The 23,117-nt window shown below is 41.2% G+C and overlaps 1 protein-coding gene and 1 pseudogene across 2 annotated transcripts in view; one reads left to right on the top strand and one right to left on the bottom strand.

Moving 5' to 3' along the window:
• LOC103254383 (pappalysin-2-like) overlaps nucleotides 1-23,117 on the top strand; it is a 158,676-nt gene that overhangs the window by 76,934 nt on the left and 58,625 nt on the right. The window contains exons 12-14 of the mRNA XM_008052475.2: nucleotides 4,329-4,500; nucleotides 8,259-8,436; nucleotides 9,640-9,853. Of these exons, the coding sequence (XP_008050666.1) occupies nucleotides 4,329-4,500; nucleotides 8,259-8,436; nucleotides 9,640-9,853 (564 nt within the window). The remainder of the gene's footprint in view (nucleotides 1-4,328; nucleotides 4,501-8,258; nucleotides 8,437-9,639; nucleotides 9,854-23,117) is intronic.
• LOC103254379 lies at nucleotides 22,225-22,631 on the bottom strand (annotated as a pseudogene). The gene has a single exon (XR_002481622.1). The product of XR_002481622.1 is annotated as an ATP synthase-coupling factor 6, mitochondrial-like (transcript).

Raw genomic sequence — 23,117 nt, 5'->3', positions numbered from 1 at the left:
GGCCATGAGAAGAAATTGAGAAGTTTTAAGATGGATTATTTTTACTATTAGCTTTTAGCATGATATGAGAACCTATGGGCATTGGGTAGAAAGGAGAGTGTATTTGGGCTGGGGGAATGATGGAGAACACAACAACCTTACTCAGAGAAGCAGTGTTTGTAGTGGAAGAGAAACACAAGAGGGGATTTGGGGCAGGGGTGCAAGAGAGAGAAGTCTACAATTGGTACCAGATGCCATCAGAAGCTAACGACCTGACAAACTCCGTTCTCATAAAACAAATTCCTTAAAAAGGAAGCAAATGGAAATATAAGCTAGTGAAAGAATTTGCAGCAGCTGCCCCAAAACCATTTCTCACTTCATAAACAGGTCTGGGTTTGGTCCCTTTTTTTTTTTTTTCTTGGTCTTGGTCTTATTTCATGCCACTTTTCCCTCTCATGCTCCCCTGACTCATTCTTCCTTCCTCGCTGCTGATGTGGGGCAGAATTCTCCCACTGGTAGTCATAGCAACAGCAGCTCACAGCTCCCTCTTGATGGAGGGAGGCTCATTAAGAGTATTTGTTTTGCATCTTGTTTCAGCACGTACTTGTCCTCAATGCTGATGTGGATTAATTGGATGGAGTCACCAAAAAACAGCACATGCTCTTTCACATCAATTTCTTTGCAATAAACTGACATGAACCAGAGTGTTAATTACTCTCTGTTTTCTAGTACTTTCAGCTCAACATGCTGAAGAAGACACAATGTTTTGGACATCCATGGCATATAGCATCTATGGAGTTTGGAGTTATGCAGCATCACTAAAATGCACCATTTTGATCTCATCAAAATGGTCAGATTTTAGCTCCGTTGTCCAGATATGTTGACTAAATACTGAGAGACAAAGATTTATTTTCTGTGTTGCATAACCAATTATCAGCATTGGATATGGAGACTTCACACTGACTTGTTAACAACTCCCAATTTACGTATTTCTTCCTTCATCAGAAATCCAGTATCCATGATGGATACTGCATGAAAAGGTTTTCCTCTCACTGCTCACCTTCAATCCTTTTATCTCATACCTAACAAGCATAGATAAGATGATAAATAAGAGTGTGACTGGAATATGATTTAAATCCCATGGTTATAAGGTCAGCAGCAGTTTCTTTAGTATATTTTATGTTTAGTATATTGTTCAAATCCACCCTTTTGTGGCTAGTACTTTTAAAATGAACTCTCGATTATTTCAAGGCAGTATGCACATATTTAATGACATTTTATTTTCCTCTTCCTTATACTGTTGTCTGGCTCCTTGACAGCCATTGACCACTAATACAATTCAGGAACAAAGAGCGCATTATTGATAACAAGATTTGCAGTGGTCATTTTGGCTTATAATTAGCACCACTGACAACAGCATCAAGGAAAAGAAAACATCTTGTTGGTCTCCTTCACTGGAATGAGTTCATAAGGATGCGGTTCTTATTAATACCACCAGTACTCAGACCAATGCCTTGCAAACAGTAAGTGCTCAGTAAATGTTTATTAGTGAATGAGTGGAGCAAGATGGTTGAATCATTGTTTGATAACGATATTTTTGTATTTTGGATCTTGATCTATCACTGTAAGACTTAACAGATTTCCCATTCTGCTAGCCATGGGCTTACTTTGCTGTTTATAACATGAACAAACTTCATTCAACAAACTTTTATTGTGTCTACCACAGCAGGGTTGTGATAAATATACTGTTGGTATGTATTTATCATCAAGAAGTGCATAATCTAGTTGGGACATTCAGCATTAGGAGATATTCAGATATTAATTATCTTTAGATGAAAGAATTAATAAGTTAATTAACTAATTAAAGAATAAGAAAATGCTTACATGACTATAATACAAGATAGAGTCAAAGAAATACTAGAGTGGCTTTTTAAAAAATTTCGCTGGAGGTTTTGAAGGAGGACGATATCTGAATGGGGCTTCTCAGAGAGGAAAATGTCATAGTTCATTTTGTGCTGCTATAATAGAATACCTGAGACTGGGTTATTTATAAAAAGAAGAGTTTTATTTAGCTCACTGTTCTGCAGGCTGGTTCTGGCATCTGCTTAGCTTCTGTCGAGGGTTTCCCTGCTGTGTCATACCATGGCAGAAGGTCAAAGGGGAAACAGACACGTGCAAAGGCGCAAAGCACAAGGGACATCCTCACTTCATAACTACTCACACATATGGAAACAAACCCATTTTAGTGAAGAACTAATTCAGCCACTCACTACCATAAGAGCAGCACAACAAGACCTCATCTCCACAATAAATCAAAAAATCAGCCGAGCATGGTAGCGCATGCCTGTAATTCCGGCTACTCGGAAGTCTGAGGCGGAAGGATTGCCGGAGCCCAGCAGGTCAAGGCTGTGGTGACCGGGAGCGGCCACTGCACTCCAGTCTGGGCAACAGAGTGAGATTCCAACTCAAAAAAAAAAAGAGCAGCACAAGACTTCGTGAGAGATCTGGTCCCATGACCCAAGTACCTCGCAATAGGCCTCATCCCCCAGAACCATCACATTGGGAGTCAATTTCAGCATAAATTTTGGTGGGAACAAACCATATCCAAACCATAGCAGAAGGTCTTGTAGACATCTCCATGGGCCAAGAGTGGCTCAGTCTGTAATCCCCACACTTTGGGAAGCCAAGGTGAGTAGATTGCCTGAGTTTGTGGGTTCAAGACCAGTCTGGGCAATTTGGTGAGACTTTGTCTCTACAATAAATCAAAAATTAGCCGGGTGTGGTAGCACATGCCTGTAGTTCTGGCTACTTGGAGACTGAGGTGGAAGGATCGCTGGAGCCTGGCAGGCCGACGCTGGAGTGGCCATGAGTGTACCACTGCACTCTAGCCTGGGTGACAGAGTGAGACTCCACTCATAAATAAATAAATAAGACATCTCCATGAATTGAGCAAGGATACAGGAGGGGGTGAACTAAAGGGAGGGTGGCTAGCAGTAAACAAACCACTGAGGGTAGTGCCTGGCCATTTGCAGTGATGCAGGAGGGGGAACTGACCCGGGAACAGTGACAACCTCATGAAAGATGTACCATGATTATCTCCATCTTATAGGGAAGGAGTTGAAGCACTGAGAAGTGAATCACTCACTTCAGATCGCATAGGTAGTAAATGAAGGAGCCAGGATTCAAATCCAGACAGCCTGGGACCAGTGCCCTTATTTTTTTTTTTAGTTGGAATTTCATTCTATCACCCAGGCTGGAGTGCCATGGCGCACTCACGAACACCCTAGCATTGACCTGCTGGGTTCAGGTGATCCTTCTGCCTCAGCCTTCCAAGTAGCCAGAACTACAGGCACGCGCTACCACACCTGGCTAATTTTTTATTTATTTATTGCAGAGCCTCACCAAGTTGCCCAGGCTGGTTTCCAGGCAAGTTGCCCAGACAATCCACTCACCTCAACCTTCCAAAGTACTGGGATTACAGGCTGAGCCACTGAGCCCAGCCATGTCCTAATTTTTAACCTCTATGGTTCTGTCATGGCAAGAGGGTAACACTTTTTTGCTCCATTGTGTCCTTCCTTGCTGCTGCCATGGTCCAGGCTGAGTCTCCCTGGACCCTGAGGAGTTAATACATCTCTCCTGTTCCTGACCAATTGGCCCTTGCAATCCAGGTAGCAGTTCTCTGCTGAGAGGATGTCTCTGGAAGCACCTAGCACAATGGCAGGCATGTGACAGGAGTTAAAATGCGTGAGTTTTTCCTCTTCCTGTAATGAGCTCTATTTCTGATCAGCTTGTACTGATATTTGGTAGTGTATGATATACTAACTGTCAAAACATTTCCATACCAATCAGTAAATTGGTGTTTTCTTTTCTGGCATCTCAGATACTCAGGCCCTTCAGACATGACCCCCGGGACCTCCCTGTGATCAAACATTTGAAAGGCTGACACAACCAGGGGCCTCCAGGGGTCACCCCTGAGCTTCGTTCTGACTGCTTGGGACCCAGCAGTACTGGCTGTTAAATATTTTGAGTATGATCCCCTGATTTACTTCTGAGTTCATCCAGAACTCTTGGGATCCACTTTCCACCTTGTTCATCACCCTTTCACCCTCCTTGAAGAAAGAATCATAGAAAGAATCATGTTGTTACTTATTAGCTGTTATTGTTTATGTTTGTGATGCTGCATGGTTCAGGGTAATATGCAAAAATAAAGATGAGGCATTTAAAGCAGGATCTGGAGAAAAATTGTTCTCTCTGGTGTAGGGGCACTTCTCAGAGAGAGCTGTGAAGTCGTCACTTCTGCCTACTGATTCCCAGCCAGTCCTAAGCTGCTTCTGTTTCTGTTGTCCCAGCTGTGTCCATCGGCCCTGTGGAGAGCAGGCCAGCTGTGCACCACTGCTGCTTGATCACGCTGATGTGGTGAACTGTACTTCTGGTGGCCCAGGTCACATGAAGTGTGCTATCGCCTGTCAAAGGGGATTTGCACTTCAGGCGAGCAGCGGGAAATACCTCAGACCCTTGCAGGTGAGTTGAAAACATAGGGTCTGCAGCCCCGAGTTCTAGGGAAGGAAGTTACTGGTGCTCCTCTCTGGCCTGGTAGGAGAATGGAAGGCATTTTTAAATCATTTGAAAGAAAAGCATGAGGCTTCTAACAAGCAGAGAGAGTACAATTAATAGACACACAAGGTGTATAAAAACATGTGCAATCCTGATCAAATTGTGTGTACATTTCTCTTTAGGTGGGTGGCAAATGGGAATGCTTATTCTGTTCTTCTCCCTTGGCTTTGTCTTCCTGTCAGAAATTATGTTCCTACTTTTGCCTTTAAGACAAGAATGCCACAGTTTAGACTTGTCTATAAGTTACAGATGAGATAGGTTGCAATCAGCGTGTTGGTGGTTCCTCGTCCACCACTCTCCTCAGCCCTCCTAAGAAAAGCTTGGAGTAGAACCCGATTTTCTCCCCAAAAACATTACATTTGTTGCTGAGGCAGAGATTCTATCATGATTTTAGCTTTGGGCGAATTTTCCAAATTTCTGCAAACTCTAGTCCAAACTTCTACAGCACCATCTTCAGAATTTCAAGGAAGTTTGGAGGTAGGAACACAGAGCTGAATGAAATGTTAGCTCCACTAGGTACCAGGCATGTAACTTCAGGTTAAAAAAAAACGAATCTCTCTAAGCCTGTTTTCACATTTGTAAAATGATTAGAACAGAGTACTTATCTCGCTGAGTTACTGTGATGACTGATTGGAAATAATTTAAATGCTTCTAGCAAAATGATATGCACATAGCCCTCTAGCTGTTAAGCAGCCATTATTGTGAACATGATGATGTATTCTCAACTAGGAATTTTATTTTCTTTCTTTTTAGCAGAGTTTACAATACTCCACAGAAGAATTATAAACATTAACTCAACCATTAGAAAACATAACCATGTTATGAGATAGAGAAAGGATGCACTAGGCAAAAGATAATGGTACTTGATGAAAGAACCAAAAAGATATGGTATCTCATGAGGAAAGAGTGAACACACGTCTATTAGATATCGATGGTGTAGAAGATTGCATTTGTCTTCATTTTGTGCCAATAGATTGCTTAATGGGTTGTGAACCTATAGGAGAATTTCACTTGCTTAGAGATAGTCAGAATTTAAAGGCATGACCTTTGGTTTCAGATGGTTTAGGTCCTGCCTAGAGAGAAAGAGTTTTAGTAGATCTTGAGGCAAAAACGTCTTCATCTATGATGCTTTAATCAGGAAGGCAGAGCCCCTCTCACCTGACCTTCACCCGGCTCAACTCGGGTAATGTATGTCCACTCTATAAAAGCAATAGGAAGAATTGACAAAAGCAATGCAAGACCTGAAAACACTAATGTGACAGGCAGAGACAGGGAAAGAAGGGAAGATAACCTTTGCAATGCATCAGAATTAGGAGCAAATTGAAGACAAAACTGACAATATGTAACAAAGACAACAGAAACACCAGGTAGGGCATGCAGAGTGTGAGAGGCCTTCTTTATGTGACAGTGACTCGTTATGGTTGGAACCAGACTTGCAGGCTGTGATAGGAGTTTATGGGGCATCATATGGGCTGGGAGGAGAAAGGTGAAGCTCCCCACTGCCAACCATATGGAGGAGTCAGCTACAGAACTCTCCAGCTGACTGAGCACTCCTATCACCGAAGGCGGGCTCCATGAAGGAAATGATACAGTCCTGTCTCGTGATCACAAGACAGTGGGGATATTTGCTTTTTGTTGACACAAGAACTGAGACTAAACAGAAAAATGTGTCTGGCTTTGAATTGGTTCCTTCTGGCAGGCAACAGGGAAACACTGGGAAGCAGGGAGGGGCAGTCAGCCTAAAGTTGGTGTCAGGGGCATCAGGTGCCTTTGCAGTCATTTCACCTTTCACTTTGGTGCCACTGTGGTCTCCTGGAGGGATGACTGACTGGCTCAGCCACAGAAACTCCTCTCTCTGTCTTTGACCTTTGGTAACCCAGTGGCTAGAATGATAACTATACTTTTCTCAAATAAGCCATGAGCTTCTAAGTCTCCAGGTTCCTGCCCATTCCATTCTCCCCAGCCTGATCAACTCTTCTCCCACCTCCTTTTGTGCAGCTGGGAACCCCTGATCATCTTTCCAAGGTCAGTTCTTGTGTTACCTACTCTGTGCAATTTCCCTAAATACTCTCCCTCCCAGCCCAAGGAAGGCAGTCCTTCCTTCAGTTCCATAATATTGTTGCACCACCAAACAACCTCATGCATTATACGATATGACTTTATTTTTGCATATTTATATGTTCTTTCTTCTTGATCCCAGTTTTCTATTTTTTTATGTTATTGTTTTTTTTTTTAAGTTGAAGTCTCACTGTGTTGCTCAGGCTGGAGTGTAGTGGCACTCTCACAGCCACTCCAACATCAACCTGCTGGACTCCGGTGATCCTTCTGCCTCAGCCTTTCAAGTAACCAGAAATACAGGCATGCACTACCACACCCGGCTAATTTTTTATTTATTGCAGAGACGAGGTCTCGCCAAGTTGCCCGGATTGGTCTCTAACCCGCAGGCTCAGGCAATCCACTCGCGTCGGCCTCCCAAAGTACTAGGATTACAGGCTGAGCCTCCAAGCCCAGTCATTTGCATTCTTTATATTGCATTCTCTCCAACATTATAGAAGGGGACAGAACATAACAAATGAAAATATAGCTCTAGCATTTTCCTTCTTCATTTTCTCATCTTCCTCCTTACTTTTCTCCTTTCCACTCTTCCTTTCTCAGACGTTTTCTGAGCCACTGTTTTCAACATGTGGTATTCTCCCCTGGTAGGGTTTTAGCTTCTTTAGGGCATCTTGTTTAATACAGGACCTGGTCCTTCTCGGTGCTCAATAGATATCTCTTCACTGAGTTAGTAGCAGTGTGCTGTAGGGCTAACTTACTGAAATGGGAGTTGTCCAGGATTGAAAATGGCTGGAATCTCTCACATTTAGCCACAAAGTTGGGAAGGTGTCTTGTTATGCATTAACTCTCAGGTGTTTTTAGAGACTATGAACATTCAATAGGATTATCAGCTGGCTTATTAATTAGGATGCTAGCAGGAAACAAATTATATGCTCAATAATGGGCAATTTGAGAGAATATAATGAAGGGGCAGTGGCACCCAAGGCAAAGGTAAAATGACTGCTGAAGGCACCTTTAATGCTCATAAAAGTGTGGGTAATATATAGGGAAATCACAATGAGATGCTGTAGTACTCAGAGTGAATGGGCTCAGACACCAACCCCAGGCCTGGAAGGTTGACCAGGAGCCACAGAACCACAGGAAGAAGGAGCAGAAGCTGTATAGAGAGGGCTGCCAAACGATACCACAGCCTTTTTCTTCTCTCTCCCTCTCCAGTCCCTGCCACTGTGTCCCCTTTGTCCCAGGGATGAAAGCGAGCACAAGTCAGATGCATGAAATCTACAGGCACTGGTGTCTTTGGTACAGAGCAGGATGGAGAGGGTAGAGAACGGATCTGAAGGAGCCCGCAATGAGCAGCCATCAGAATTGGCCTGGAGGAGTCTTGCCATTCAGTGATTCCCTTACGCTAGCAGCCTCTTTCTATCAGCATCTTACCTGAGTATTGTGAGGCTGTTAAAACAGTGAGGCCTAAAGAGGGAGAAAGGCAAAATACCTGTTTTAAATGTTTGGATACATCTTCCGGGAATCTTCCAAAGATAAACCTTAACTGATAACTGCTCTGATAAGCCTTTTCAGTGTGACCTTGACAGAGGCAAATTCTCTGTTTCTAGAAGGAAATTCTGCTCATGTGTTTTTCTGGGCACTGGGACCGGGATGTGAGCTGCATGCCCCTGGACTGTGGCATTCCTGACCCGTCTTTAGTGAATTATGCCAACTTCTCCTGCCCAGAGGGAACCGGCTTTCTGAAACGCTGCTCGATCTCGTGTGTCCCACCAGCCAAGCTGCAAGGTATTGTCTGGCCAGCCTGGAACTGTGTGCAAGGTCTCTTCAGTCCCTTGCTCACTGGGGTACTTTGAAACTCTTGTCTTCACCCCAACACCCTTCCCATTTGCTCCACTGTGTCACTTTCTTCTAATGACACTAGTGAAGCCCCAAAGGGCAACTCCAGTCTTTGTCCCTAACTACCTGTAAGGATGCACTGACTTAGGATCTCATCATTGAAAGAGTCCTAGACTTTTCTTTGTCTTTACTTGATTGTGTGTACCCCAAAATCAAGCCAGCTAGAATAGTTGTCTTGATAATCAAGATATACTTTATCGTGCATATTTTAAAATTTAGTATTTACAACTGTCCTATGAGTTGCATGTGTTAAGTTATATTTTGTAGATTAGAACAGTGTTCTCTAACTTGTCCCTGGCTTGAGTGCTGTCTAGAGATGAAGATGGGGTGAACACTGCTCTAGCTGACCCTACACCTGCTCTTTACCTCACTTGGCATCTCAGACTTCAGTGAGCCTATCAGATACTCAGGAGGTTTGCTATACATGCAGAGTCCTGAGCCTTGCTCTAGACATTTGGGTCTGGGTGAGCTGGTGATGCTATGGTGAATAGTCCATGAATTGTACTTGGAGAAACAGTGAGTTATGCTGAGGCATATGGGGTGGTGGCTAAATACAGGACTCTGCCTTCAAATGCCTGGTTCATGTCCTGACTCTGCCCCTTACTAGCTCAGGCAAGAGCTCCAATTTCCTCATCTGAATAATAGGGGATACTAGTTGAATCTATTTCTTAGGCTTGTTTGCAGTTTGAAGTTTCTACAAGTTAATATATGTAAAATGTTTAGAAAAGTGACTGGCCTATAATAGGCACTATAAAAGTGTTGTCTATTATTATTTTAGTGCTCTCCATGATATGGTCACTGCTATAGTTTCATTATTTGTAGGTAGGAAGGGAACTAGTGATTTGGTCAGTATTCCTTCTATCGTCCAAGTCAGAAAATATTTATCTGACACCTTTTGTATAAGAGACCAAACTGGATGCTCTGTAGGTAAAAAGATGCAGGATGGAATCTGACATGAAATTTTCGAGATGTTGCTCAAGAAAGACTAATGAGACTTTCAAGGAACACCAATATGCTGACAGGTTTTTGATTTGTGACTTATTTTTCTGAACTCTATTCTGAGCATCCTGTGCTTCTTTTTCCTGGAGTCAGGACTGAGCCCATGGCTGACCTGTCTTGAAGATGGGCTCTGGTCTCTCCCCGAAGTCTACTGCAAGTTAGAGTGTGATGCTCCCCCTGTTATTCCAAATGCCAACCTGCTCCAGCCTCACTGCCTCCATGGCAACCACGACGTGGGCACCATCTGCAGATACGAATGCAAGCCAGGATACTACATGGCGGGAAGCATGGAGAGTAAAGTCAAGAAGTAAGTTGGATTGTTCCTGGCCTTTGCAGGACTACCTACTTCACTGCTTGTGTTTCTCTGCATGACCTCTCTTTACCTGCACAGATATATTCTTGGGTCATGATGGACAGGTGACCTGCTATGCTTTCTGTAAATGTACTCTCTCCTACAGAGGATTTCACAGTCTCACTTGCATGCTTTTTAAAATAATTTCTTTTCTAGTCATCATTTTTCTTTCTTTTTTTTCTTTATTTTAAAGATGTAGGGTACAATTCAGGGTTAGGTATACAAATGTTCATTATGCAGGTACCCTTGTTAATGTGTGCCCCTACCTCCCCTGGCAGTTTTCCTCAACTGCCAATCCCACCCCCCTCCCCAGCAGTTTCCCACTACTGCCAATCCCTTTCTTACAGTATTATGATACTTGTTTAAGGTCCACTTATGAGTGAGAACATATGGTACTCTGCTCTTTGTTTTTGTGATAGACCACTGAATATGATAAACTCTAAATCCATCTAAGTTGCTGCGAAGTCCATATGTTTTTCCTTCTTTATGGCTGCATAATATTCTATTGTGTATATGTAGGAGCCTCCCAAGTGGTATACATGTCACCAGAATCCAACTCCAACTGGCACATCTTCATCAGAACAGCTTACAATTGCAGCCTGGCCTGATCCTCAGCTCAGATACTTCTTAGTTGTGGGATTTGGGAAGGTTTCTTTCCCTGCCTGAAGTGTTTTTTCATCTGTAAAATGGGGATGGTGATGATACTAATACTAATACTCATAGCATTACTACTACTACTACTAATAATAATAATATTTGTTTGATAGGGCTGATGTAGGGACTGAATGAATTAGTATGACTAAAACATAAAATTCAGTAAATTTATTTTAAAACACGCAAGTCAACACATTGTGGCTATTACTATTGTTATGTTCTCTTTCTGCTTCCTCCTTCCTGAACTAGATGTATGCACATTCCTGGACCTATAGACAGGAACATCTTTCTTCTGAAATCATCATGGAGGAAAGAACAAAGCTTGACAGCATAATTTAAGAGGGCTTGCAAAAGAGTCCTCAAGGGGTTCAAATCCCCATCTCTCCTTTATGAGCTGAGTAGCCTCAGGCAAATTTACTTAACTTTTTGTTTCTTGATGCCCTCCCTTGTGAGTTGAGGAAAATGTCCATGTCACTGCTGAGTTGAGGGTTAAATGAGAGAATGTATATCCAGCCCAGTGCCTGACTTGTGCCAATTACTCAATAAATAGTTTCAAAAGAAAAAACTTATTCTGAAAAAACAAGCAAAAAAAAAAAGAAAGAAAGAAAAAAGAAAAAGCTTTCAGTAAAAGAAATAGTAGCTATTCTGTCTCTACAATAAATTATATAGGTCAGGAGAAAATCAAATCCATGTCTTACCAGGGCTTTGCTAAAGCCTGACAATAGGTATTTTGTTTAATATTATGTTTTTGAAGTGATAAAATCCCAGCCATGGCTAACCAGTTATGCTGGGAGATATAAACTTTGCTTGTAAGCTAGAATTCTCTAAGGGGACAGAAAGATATCCGGAAACTTACTGTGAGGTCCACACTTACCCTTCCTTTAGTTGATCCCCAGCTGCATTAATATGGGGCCCATTGAGGCATGGCCCTACCCTCGGCCTTCCACTCCAGAAGAGGCCCAGGTTCATATATGGGAGGTGGAGAGCAAGGCCCTCCCCCACCCTCACAGCCCCAGAGAAGAGCATAAATAATACTGATGAAAAATTCATAGGAGGCAGCCCTCTCTGGTTCAGTGGACTCTAGCAGGTGTAGTAAACAGATTGTGACAACCAAGAGCACATTTGCATGCGATTTTCCTGGGATCTAGATGCAATTTGCATAGGCATGCGTTGACAGGCAGCGAGCCCAGGTAATCTCCAAGTGAGAATGTTATTACAACTAGCCTGAAGGCTGCTGTTTTCTTGCATTTTTTCCTCTCTAGTCTTGCCTCTCTTTTCACACACCAGTGACCACTCCACATATTTGCAGAATAGTGTCATGAAGAATAATTGAGCGAGGAGAAATGTCCCAAGACAAGAAAGAATGAAGGGTAGCGAGATCATCGCCAGCTCTCTGGGCCCTTGGCTGAGCTTTAGGTAGAGGCCACCATCCGAACTCTGGGGTTTCTCCCTGCTTCCTGTACCCCTTCCCCACAGGCAAGAGCACTTGAGGGCCATTTGTGGACACAGCTTTTCTGGCTGAGAAACTGGATGCTTGCATCACAACATCAGCATCAGCTCAGGCTTAAACATTTACATTCACAAGCACCGTGCTGAGGAGAGATTAAATTATTTACCATGCTGTGTAAACTGATGGAATCTTAGTTTACACCTGTTTACATAGCAGGGGCGGGTTGGTAATCAGAAGTTTGCAAGTCAGGCGTAAATCACTGCCACTTGCTGCTTGTGTTTACTTAGTGAACTATGTCAGCCTTGTTCCTTGCATGTGAAAAAAGCCCAGCGTTGTGTAAATGAAGCCCTAAAATTCTTTCTAGAACATGCAAGCATGAAGAGAAGAAACTGAGAAAAAGCAGGGAAGGAAATAAATCTTGAGAGAGTGGACACATGCTAATTTTATGCCATTGTACTGTGTAGAGAAAAACAAACAAACAAACAAAAAACACTTGGTTCTATTTGCAAATTGTTTGCTTGACCCTGAGCAATATACTCAACACTGTGTGTCTTAGTCTTTGCGTGCGTAATATGGAGGGGCAGTAATTATTTCTATTCAACAATGTTGTTTTGAGACTGAAAGTTGGGTAATGTAGCGAAAGCACTTTATAAACTACGACGTCCATTGCATATGCTAAGCTAGATATTACTTCTTGTTCAACTCTTTTTAAAATAATGAAATGCTTACCAAAATATCAGCCAAATGCATTCCTTTCTGCTTCTCAAGTCAATTGTTTTGAGAGAAAAGAAAGATAAGTGGTGACTGACTCTGACTTTCCCTGAGATCCTTGTCCCAGCCTTGTCTCATTTCCCCTGGGATGGCAAGAGTGGCGTATTCATTCTCTGTGTGCTCTGTGCTAGTCTCTGGGTTAGGAATAGACAGAGACATATGGATCCTGCCTAAGCAGCTAAATCTTGGAAATGGAGTCAGGTTATTTGTTATAGCATCATTGGTCACAACTTCCTCCTTGAAACTCCTCTTTGATTCTGTTTCATCTGATGTTTCCTCTTCTCTCTGTCTCAATTTCTTTTTCTAATGTTTTCCTCTCTGCCCATTTCTTCATGTTGATGTTTCTCTGAGTTCTCTTCTCCAGTTTTTCAGGGACAAAACTTATTTACCCCTAGCCCGAATTACCACCCACCTGCTGATGACTCCTAAATTCATACCTGCAATTACAGTATCTTCCCTTAAGGGCTGTAAGATCCATAAGACCCACTGCCTATGGATGTTGCTGCTTGAATATCCCACCTGTGTCTCAATCTATGCAAAGCAGAACCTATTATAATTTCTTTCAAATCTGCATGGCTTTCTGTGTGTTCCATGAGCCTGGTTAAACCGAGCACCTGCACATCACCTCAGTGTCTTCACCCTCTCTCAAAATCAGTTGCCAAACCACCGAGTGTCATTATTTTACTGACTCTCACATATGCTCATATCTCCCCAACCCTGCTGCCACCTCTCTGTTATAGGTCATTACCACATTTCACTTCTGAACTGATCTTTCTGACTTCAATCTTTTTTCCCTTCAATATATTCACCACTTTGCAGCAAAAATGGTCTTCAAAAAACTCAAATTCAATTATGGTATTTCCCCACATAAAATGGAACAGCCAGCCTTTCTACCAATTCATTTGGTTGTTGGGAGAGAAGGAGAGCTAAGTGTTAGCATAGTGTCAGGGTCTTGCATGATCTAGCTAGGTCTTGCTTACTTCTCCAGCCTCATGTCTCACTATCTTCCCTGGGGAGACCACTTCCTCCCACCCCACCTCTATCCCACATAACACTTTCTCTAGCAATGGCTTTAGTGATACCCAGCCTCTTTTGCATCTGCTCAGAAGCCATGGCTATCTGGGCATTAAAGCTGCTATTCCTTCTGCCCAGAGCGCCTTCTGACAGGGAACTTTTGCTTGGCTAACTCCTACTCTCCTATTTTTAGCATAGGTATGATTTTTATACAGAAAGCTGGCCAAATCTCCTCGAACTGCATGAAGAGGTTCACCCATAGGTCCCACTGCATGCCCAACTTTCCTGATGGCATGGCTTGTCCCGCTGATTACAAATGGTCTGATGACTAGCCTGTATTCTCCATGAGCTCATTATTGTTTTGTTTAGTGTTATGTGCCTAATGGCTAGTACATTTAACCAACTTTAGTTAGATCATCTCTCCTTCTATAAGTCACTTGTCAAGATGCTGTCTGCAAGTACTACAGGAGTCAGATCTTCTTGTGGGTGGTTGTAAATAGGCATCCTTTCTAAGGGTTGCCCATGGTGCCAACTTTCCAAAGTATATAAAGCATCTACTCAATAAATGCTTTCTGAATGAATGAAAGTATTGCATCTATAAGATAGGATGTTGATGTTAAAGTTGATGCTAAAAATGGCGAGAGAAAGTTTTTCTTATGAGGTGGTAGAAATCTCTATTTCAAGTACTTTAGAGGAAAACGTTAAACATATATGCATATGTGTTTCTATCGGCAATTATATCAGCAACATAGAAGGAATGGTAACTCTCCAAAGACAGCTTTAATTTGATTTATTCAACAAACATTTATGCTTGATTAGAATAACTTTATACAAGTGAATGTCAACAGAAAAAGGACTAGACCTCTGAACAAGTTTGTCAGAACAATGCTTCTCATACTTGGCTGCACATTAGAATCATCAGGGATATTTTTAAAATCCTAATGTCCAGGTCACACCCCAGATCAATTACAACAAGATCTCTGGGGATAGAGCCTAGGCATCGGCATTTTTCAAAGCTTGCCAAGTCACTAAGATGTGCAGCCAAGGTAAGAAGCACTGGTCTAGTAGAACCTTTGTTTTTGTTAGAATAATAATATCGTCATGAGATTTTGACTTTCCAAAAAAATCTAGAGTAAGTTGTTTGTCTTCTAAAAATTTGTGCAGTAGCACTTCTGCATGGCAGATGTTTACATGTCTCTTTGAGGTTTATTTAATACTGAAGGTAATAGAGAAAATACAAACAGAATTGTAACTCCAAAGAGCCTAGAAAGCTTCTATGGCTTAGGAGTTCGTTCCTCTTCTCATTAGGTAATTCACACACACTTGCCTTAAGCCCTTTGCTTTTACTCCTATGCAATTTGCTTCCACATGCACATCACCATTAATCACTCCTTCACTGTTTCATTAACCTGATTTCCTGCAAAGCTAAAATAAATGTTTGACTTAAATTTTATCAAAAAGACTGTATTATATCCTCTCTTATCTGTCACGTCCATGTTTGCCTTTTTCTCATTATGTGTTATCTTTATGTGTGAAAGTAAGGTTAACCTCATTAGGGGCCAGAATTAATTTAACTTCAAAAAGATTCCAACTTTCCAACTTTAGTTAGATAATCTCCCCTTCTATAAGTCACTCATCAAGATGTCATCTGCAAGTGCTATAGTAGTCAGATCTTCTTGTGGGTGGTTGTTAACAGCTATCCTTCCTGAGGGTTGTCCATGGCATCAATTTTTCCAAAGTATATAAATCTACTGAAAGCTCTATAAACACAACTAAAGGTCAAGACCACAATAAATAGGCCTCACACTATGACTATTTATTGTTTGACAGATGCTTGGTTGGTAAATGCCTTCAGTGGAGTCTTGCCTGATCTGAATTAGGGGAAGAGCCTGGGATGGGCTGGAGTTGGGTGTATATACTTGGCCCATTTTTACACACATAGAAAGATTGGTGTGGCAGAGAGTGAAAAAGCATAAAGCCTGAGCTCTGTTCTGTTGAACTGATGCATATGATGACGATGATGATGATTCATCACTATGTGTTATGTGTACTAAATAACTTGTATACATTCTCCTATTTACTTCTCATAGCAATAATACATATTATTATTAACAAAACAATAGTATGTTATGATATAATAATATATAATTTGACCTATTATAATGATTATAATATTTTAGTATAGCATTAATATCCTCTATTACAGATGAGAAAAATGAGACTCACTGTGTGGTTAAATAGTCTTTCCACAATCCTTCAACCAATAAATGGTGACATTAGGATTAAAACCATTCTGACTCCAAAACCAGTACTATTGGCTACCAAAGCTTTTGATCTTGAGCAAATCACTTCATTTATCTCAACCTTTTTTCTGTATCTGTAAGAAAAGGAAAATATTTGAGTGATTTCTAGCTCTGAAATTTTCTATCACAACAGAATTTGTGATTCAACAAGAGTCAACACTTTAGTATAGCACCACCAAAAGAATGATACATAACAATGTATTAACACTAGAGGGAAAAAAAAAACCAGGGATATATTATAAATACTACACAGGCATGATATTTATAGATAATACTTAGGGAATCTTAGGGTAATACTTAGAGGACCTTTGGTCTGAACAGACAGCGAAGGTTTTACTCTTCTTTCCATGTCAATAGTTCTCCATTCACACCCAAGAAAACAGAACCTGGGTCTCCCTTGAAGGTAGAATATTGGGAAAACTTTTTGGATTTTTAGAATTGGGTTTACAAATTAAGCACTATCCTAAAACTTCTAAAGAAGACAATTTAGTCAAACAGCTAAGAAGGGTTTCCTTAGTCCAAAATTTATCTCCTAGCTTAGTGGTTAATTGTACAGGCTTTGGGGTTGGTGAGATCTAAATTTGAATCCCAATCCTGCTATTCATTAGCTCTTTTGCCTTGAACAAGTTACTAATATGTACAAACATCATTATTCTTATTTTAAAAATAGAAATGATAAGAGAACTTACAGGATTAAATGAGATAATGGATGAAAAGAACTGAGCACGATTTTTGGTCATAGTAAGCTTCAGCTCAGCAGCAGCTGCTACTGTTTAATCATAATCATTGTCATCATCTTGATCATCATGATTTCCACCAAATTAATGTCCCTTACAAAATAACTGTGGCTGCTTGTGGTATCCTCAACAGGAAATGCTCTTCTTTATAAGGAAGATATTCAGTTACATTTCATCAGTGGCTATTGTCTCCCAACTGTGTTTGGTTCCTATGCAAAACAAACAGAAACAAAACAAAGTAGGAAGTCTAGAAGTGGCATTCAAGGTGGGAGGCACAGGTCTTCAATTATCAGGAGAAATAGTGCATTTCCCCTACCTATAAAAAAAGCCCACAAAAAAACAGAAAGTTCATTAAATTAAAAGAACGCACTTCCCTCCCCCAATTAGAATCCTCTCTGTATGCTTTCTATCATCCTGCTGACAACTCAGTGAGCTACCAAGTACTACAGTGACTTCAAGTAGACCATGAAAAGAAAATAGGAGACGTGAGGAAAAAGAAATAGAAATGAAATAGTCAGCAAGATAGAGCTGGGCATATTTTAAAAATTAGAATAGGCAAATAAGGTCAGTCTGGTCTAGAAGGAGAAGGGCAAGGAGATGTCCTTGAGACATTATCCAGATTTTTAGGCTTTTGATCTTATTGAGCCATAGCTTGAACCTCTGAGGTTCAACTGATTTTATTCTACCATAGGATAGGAAAAAAAGACTTGGCTAGTGAACTACAAATGTGTAGTTAAGGCAAGCTAAAACTCCTTAAATATCTTGGATTTATACTTTTAAAAAATCAGAAAAATAATCTCCCTAATTGTTAAGCTCTGTGTAATAATATAGTACATATAAATATATGAGTAGGTACTACATATGTGCTAAGACTGGCCATGGAAGGAGCACACTGTAATCTCTATGTACCCCAAGCATCTGTGACAAATAGAAATTTGTTTTCTTCCATTAAGACCCTGTCTGGCTTCATAATTAGTGTTTATAGTAAATACATTCAAAATTTATACTTGGATTCCTCAATTCTCTTGCCATTGAGGATAATGTGAGCTTTAAACTAATTTATTACAGCCTCTTTTGGCTTCAACGCATCTGAATCTCTGCTCCAAGCCTTGGCCACTCGAATACACACCTGGGTGCAGGCCAGCTCACGGCTGCGGGCTTCACGGGGCGGGTGACTGGCACACAGGCCCTCACTTCAAACACAGTATTTGTTGAACTCATAAATTTCCCTGTGATGTTCGGTCCCAAGTTAGGGAGCAGCTTATTGTAAAATGTTCTGTTTTATATTGACTGCTAATTTCTCCATTAATCAGAAAAAATTGTAAATCTCAGTAAGAGCTTGATTGATATATATAAATCAGTAGGACTTAACTCAACCCACAGCTTCACTCCTGATGTTTTTTCTTATCTTCCTTTTTCCTACTTCATCTGTGTCTTAGGCGCCTGCTATCCCTTTCTTCAGTCTAATGGGTGAACATTTCGGTTGTGGTTTTGCCTTTGCTCTCTAGTGATGGGGTCAGGCCAGGCCAAAGTGATTCATGAACCATCTCCGGAGGGATTCTGGGTGGGACAGAAAAATGAAGATTTAAGTAGGGTGGGAAGACTGAATAGAATGTTAACATCTCGTTCTCACAGCAGACACACACACACATACATACACACGCAGAGAGAGAGAGAGAGAGAGAGAGAGAGAGTGGCTGAATAGATCCTTTGGTCATCAAGACCAGCTAGTAATTCCTGCTGTCTTTTGAGTCCATATCATTCATTGTACCTGTACTATATGCTTTAAATACACATCTCATAATCCTCTAATGACTCTGTGAGAAATATATGACTATCTCTATTTTTCAGATAGGAAAACTGAGGACAAGGGAAGTTAAAAAATTTGTTTTAAGTCAGAAATGTATTAAGAACCAAGGCTGGAGTTCAAGCATTCGTCTCCTGATTCCAAAGCATCTGTTCTCAGCCACTGCCACACTTTCTTCCTGATGGGAATTGCCTGGTGCAGCCACTGAAAGCCTGCTGAGTAAGGTCACTGTGACTTCTGACTCCATTTTCAGTCAGGGAAAATTGGCAAGGAAAATGCTAATCAGCCTTTTCCCTTCCAGCCCACATCAGAGGATGTGATGTCTGGGGGATAACAAATGTAGGATTCACCTGTGTACATTCCAAGTCCTTAGCTATGCCACTGCTTTTCAGAGCTGCTGATGACACATTAGCGGGCTCAGGTCTTATCACTGCTGTGGCTTCTGGACAAGGGACCATGCAAATAACTTTGCTTTCTCAAAGAGCAACAGCGACATGCAGTGGTTGATGGGATCAATTCCCAGGTGAGGGTGTGGACACATTGTATATACCTGTGAGCGCTTTCAATTACACCTCTCTGTGAGCTGGACTCACCAGGAACATGGAAATAACAATACCTGGAGGAATTCATGTACGAAAAATTTTGTGAAAATGGTAAAAAGAATTCTTAAAAAGGAGAGAAACTGCCCTCTGAAATGGAAAGTATACAGTTCAATTTGTTGCCGTTTTCTGCAAGGTTATTGTCCCACTGAACTTCCTCAGGCTCTTCTCTGACTCTTCTCCATGAAATGGGGTGCAGGGTAAGGAGATAGAGAGGGAAGGAGGGGCCAGGTAGGCATGTTTTTCTTCATTCACACCTTCAGTCAAGAGTTTTGAACATGCATTACCTTCCACACTTCGGGGTTCTTACCGGCACTGTCCCTCCCTGTGCTTGGCTGACCTGTTCCCATCTCTACCTAATGAACCCACCTAAGTGTTTGTTGATATTCTTTGTGTATCCAGGTAGTGTTGGTGGCTCCCTCAGGTTAGTATTCGGACTCTATTATAGTATCTATATTTGTTTTTACAACTGTGGGACCTAATATAAAGAGCCGGCATATCCAGGGTGTTCCATGACTATTTGCTGAATGAGTCCATAAGTGGACAAATAATTGAGTGATGAAAGATGGTGAAGGCAAGAGATTCCTATTAAATGTACTCCTGTTTCAGGTCCAGTCCATTCCTACATTTCAGTGTAATCTCCAGTTTCTTAAACATGCACTGATGGGAATTGCTGTTGAGATTCTGTGGAATAATGTAAATAGCTGTTGTATATGTTTGGATTTAAATACCATGCATTGGAGAAACCCCTTGTTTTTAGTTCAAGAAGTAAACTGGACATATGTGGCAAGGAGAATAAATGAGAGTGGTCAAGAAACTCATGGAAAAAGATGAAGTGGGGGACAGCTAAATCTAAAGCCAGAAAGACTGGGAATGGGAGTGTGAACAATTAAGACAGCAGCAGTGGAAGATGGAGAAGAGGCCCCAAGTCTGAATTTATATGTTGAAACCTGGGGATCAGGCATTATTACACCTGCCAATGTGGAGACTTAAGGTTTAGGAGCAGAATATCTAAAAGGAGAAGTGAGAGGTAAGATACCGGGGGACATAGTCCACACACTTTTAGGAGTTAGCACGTTGCTCATTTTGTCAGAGAGGCTCTATTTTACATGGGAGAAGAGCTTTGTAAGGGACATTTGCAAAGAATGAAAATACAAAGGCAATATGTCTGGTTGGACAGTCTTGCTATTATTTCTTATCTAGTAGAAAGGGCTAAAGTAGGACATCCGGGAGGCCTGGTATTAGAGAATATGAAATAACTGTGATTGGCTGTGAACCATCATGTGTGAAATCTCCCTGTCCTCCATTTTGGATATTGCCATGAGAACCCAGGCCTGAGTTTTGTGAAGAGGAAAACTGGCATGGAGGTGGTGGAAGGGTAGATGGCTCTCTTTGGGGTTGGGTAGAGAACCATGTCTTTTAAAATGGTCTAGATCAGTACTTCCTAAACTTTAGTATGCATAGGAATCATTTGGGAACTGTCTTTAAGATGCAGATTTTTACTGAGCTAGTCTGAAGCAGAACCTGATATCTATTTCTAACCAGCTCCCTGATTATTCTAGTACTGTTGCTCCAAGTACCGCACTATAAGGAGTAAGGGGCTAAGCTATGTTCTGAGTGGAGAGGCTTGCTAATTTCAGTTCAAAAACTGACCATGTATCAGGCACAACACTCAGCCAATTAATGTTTCAGTTTCCCAAACCATACACTAGAAACAATTACCTCTTTTCCTTGCATCGCCTTTTTTAGAGAGGTTCTACATAGTGGGGTCTTGGGATCCTCAGTACAAGTGCCCTAAGTGAAGGTAGGTAATTTATCTGCAGCTCAATTCATACAGATACAGATGCTTTCTGTTTATGGCATAGACATTGGCATCAGACTCACCACAGTACAAATCCCTGCTCTGCCATTGTTAACCAGTTAGATATGCCCAAGCAAGTCATTTTACATTTCTACACCTTACTTACCTTTTCCATAAAATAAGCATTTGTACAGTCATTGAACTGGCACCTATTATGTACCAGACAGAACAAATAAGGCCAAGTCCTCATCCAGTTCACATTCCAGTCGGGGAGGTTGGCAAAAAAATGAGTAAAACCAAGAAACAAAATAATAATAGAGTATGTATTCTACGAAGGAAACAACGATGCTTTGATATTTAAAAACAAATTAGCAGATTAAAATAAGGATGTTCTGGAGTGGTGAAAATTATTTGTAAATAGGAATAGAGGAGGAGCCAGTCAGAAGAAAGGCAGAAAGAAAAGCATTGTGGACAGAGGGAATGGCACCAAGTCCCGCGGCTGGAAACATCTTGGGTTGTGCTTTGGAATCTAAGTTCATTATGGGTGAAATGTATCAAAGAAGGTAAAAATGGCATTGAATGAGGTTGATAAACATGGGGCCAGATCACACAGGGCCCCGTAGGCTAAAGTAAGGAGTTTAGATTTTGTTTTTCATGCAATCAGAAGGAACTGGACTGTTCTACGAAGGGAAATTTATTTACTTATTTTTATGAGCATTTGCTCTGACTGGTGTTTGCTGACTTGGTGGGAAGGGACTTAGAGAAGTGGGTTGTCCAGTTAGGCGGTGAGAGGTGGTGGCCTGTGTTAGCGCTCGTGGCTGTGGAGATGCAGAGGCAGGGGGACAAATTACAGAAATAGAATTCACTGATAGATTGGATGTGGTCAGATGGGGGTTTAGAAAAAAGTAAGATTGAGAGCAAGTATGGAATCAGTGATGTCTCCTAAGTTCCAAGTTCGAGTAACAGAGTAGATGGTGGTATTACTTACTGAATTGGGGATGATCAAGGAGGAGCTTGTGTGAAGATATGGAAATCAAGAACTTGGATAATAATGGTTCCTATCATACAGAGTGGGCTTGAGGACAAAGTGACATAGATGTACAATCTTCTATACACTACCTAGCACTAAAGTGCTCAATGTTGTATTGGTTTTTTTTCCAACATCACCAAATAATTTATTTGGAACTGTAAAATGTATGGTTTTTTCCTGAAATTTCTGACTAGTTATACAGCTAATCCATGACAAATTACCAGATTAATTTTAATTTCTTCAGGCCTGGGGTTTTTCGATGACTTTAAATTTGGGCTCTTCAAATTTGAAGTTAGGGAACGTATTCATGTCTCCTTTACTATACATTTGCTTAAGCTTAAACAGCTCCCTTTCTAGGTCTTGCTGATACTTTGGGCCAGTATCAGCAGGTCCTCCAGATGCATGTCTCTTAGATTTGTATTCCCTAATCTTGTCCACGAAGAGTTTCTGTACAGGATCAAGTTCCTTATTGAATGCCACTGCTGTAGCACCAATGTTCCTCTGCAAATAGACCTAGACTGCTGACTGAATGACAGAGAAGAATCTGAAGAGTCTCTGAAGAACCATGGTGATTCTGTGTTACAGACAGGAAGCGTCTTGGAGATAGTCTGTATATTATATTGTTTTTCTGTTATTGTTCTCATTTGTGAGGGACTACCCACTGAAGACACCAGATACTCTTGATTGGCAAAGACAAGATAATTCTCTTGGACTCAACAAATCATACTTTTATTTTCTCCAGTGGAAAATAAATATTACTTTGAAAACTCTGCAGTGGGGATAGAAAGATGGGGTAGACTCATGTGTGCCTCAAGCAACATCAATCAAACTTTCAGCCAAGTTTTGATTACAAGATCTTTATTTCTGGCAGTGATGTAAGAAGCAGAAAGAGCACAGCTGGCTTTTCAGCACTAGGTGGATACCACAAGTTCTGGAAATTGGAAAAGCACCTTCTAACTTGGAAATTGTGGTGATTTGTCTGGAGAATTTAGAGGAAAAATAAATATAAACCTTCCCCTATCCCCAACTCCTCATGATACCATTTACAGAGTA

Source organism: Carlito syrichta, unplaced genomic scaffold, assembly GCF_000164805.1.
Source record: "Carlito syrichta isolate Samal-C Ts95f unplaced genomic scaffold, Tarsius_syrichta-2.0.1 Scaffold277815, whole genome shotgun sequence".
NCBI classification, from domain to species: Eukaryota; Metazoa; Chordata; class Mammalia; order Primates; family Tarsiidae; genus Carlito; species Carlito syrichta.
The sequence above is the reverse complement of the archived record's forward strand: the minus strand, read 5'-3'. Positions and strand labels throughout refer to the sequence as shown.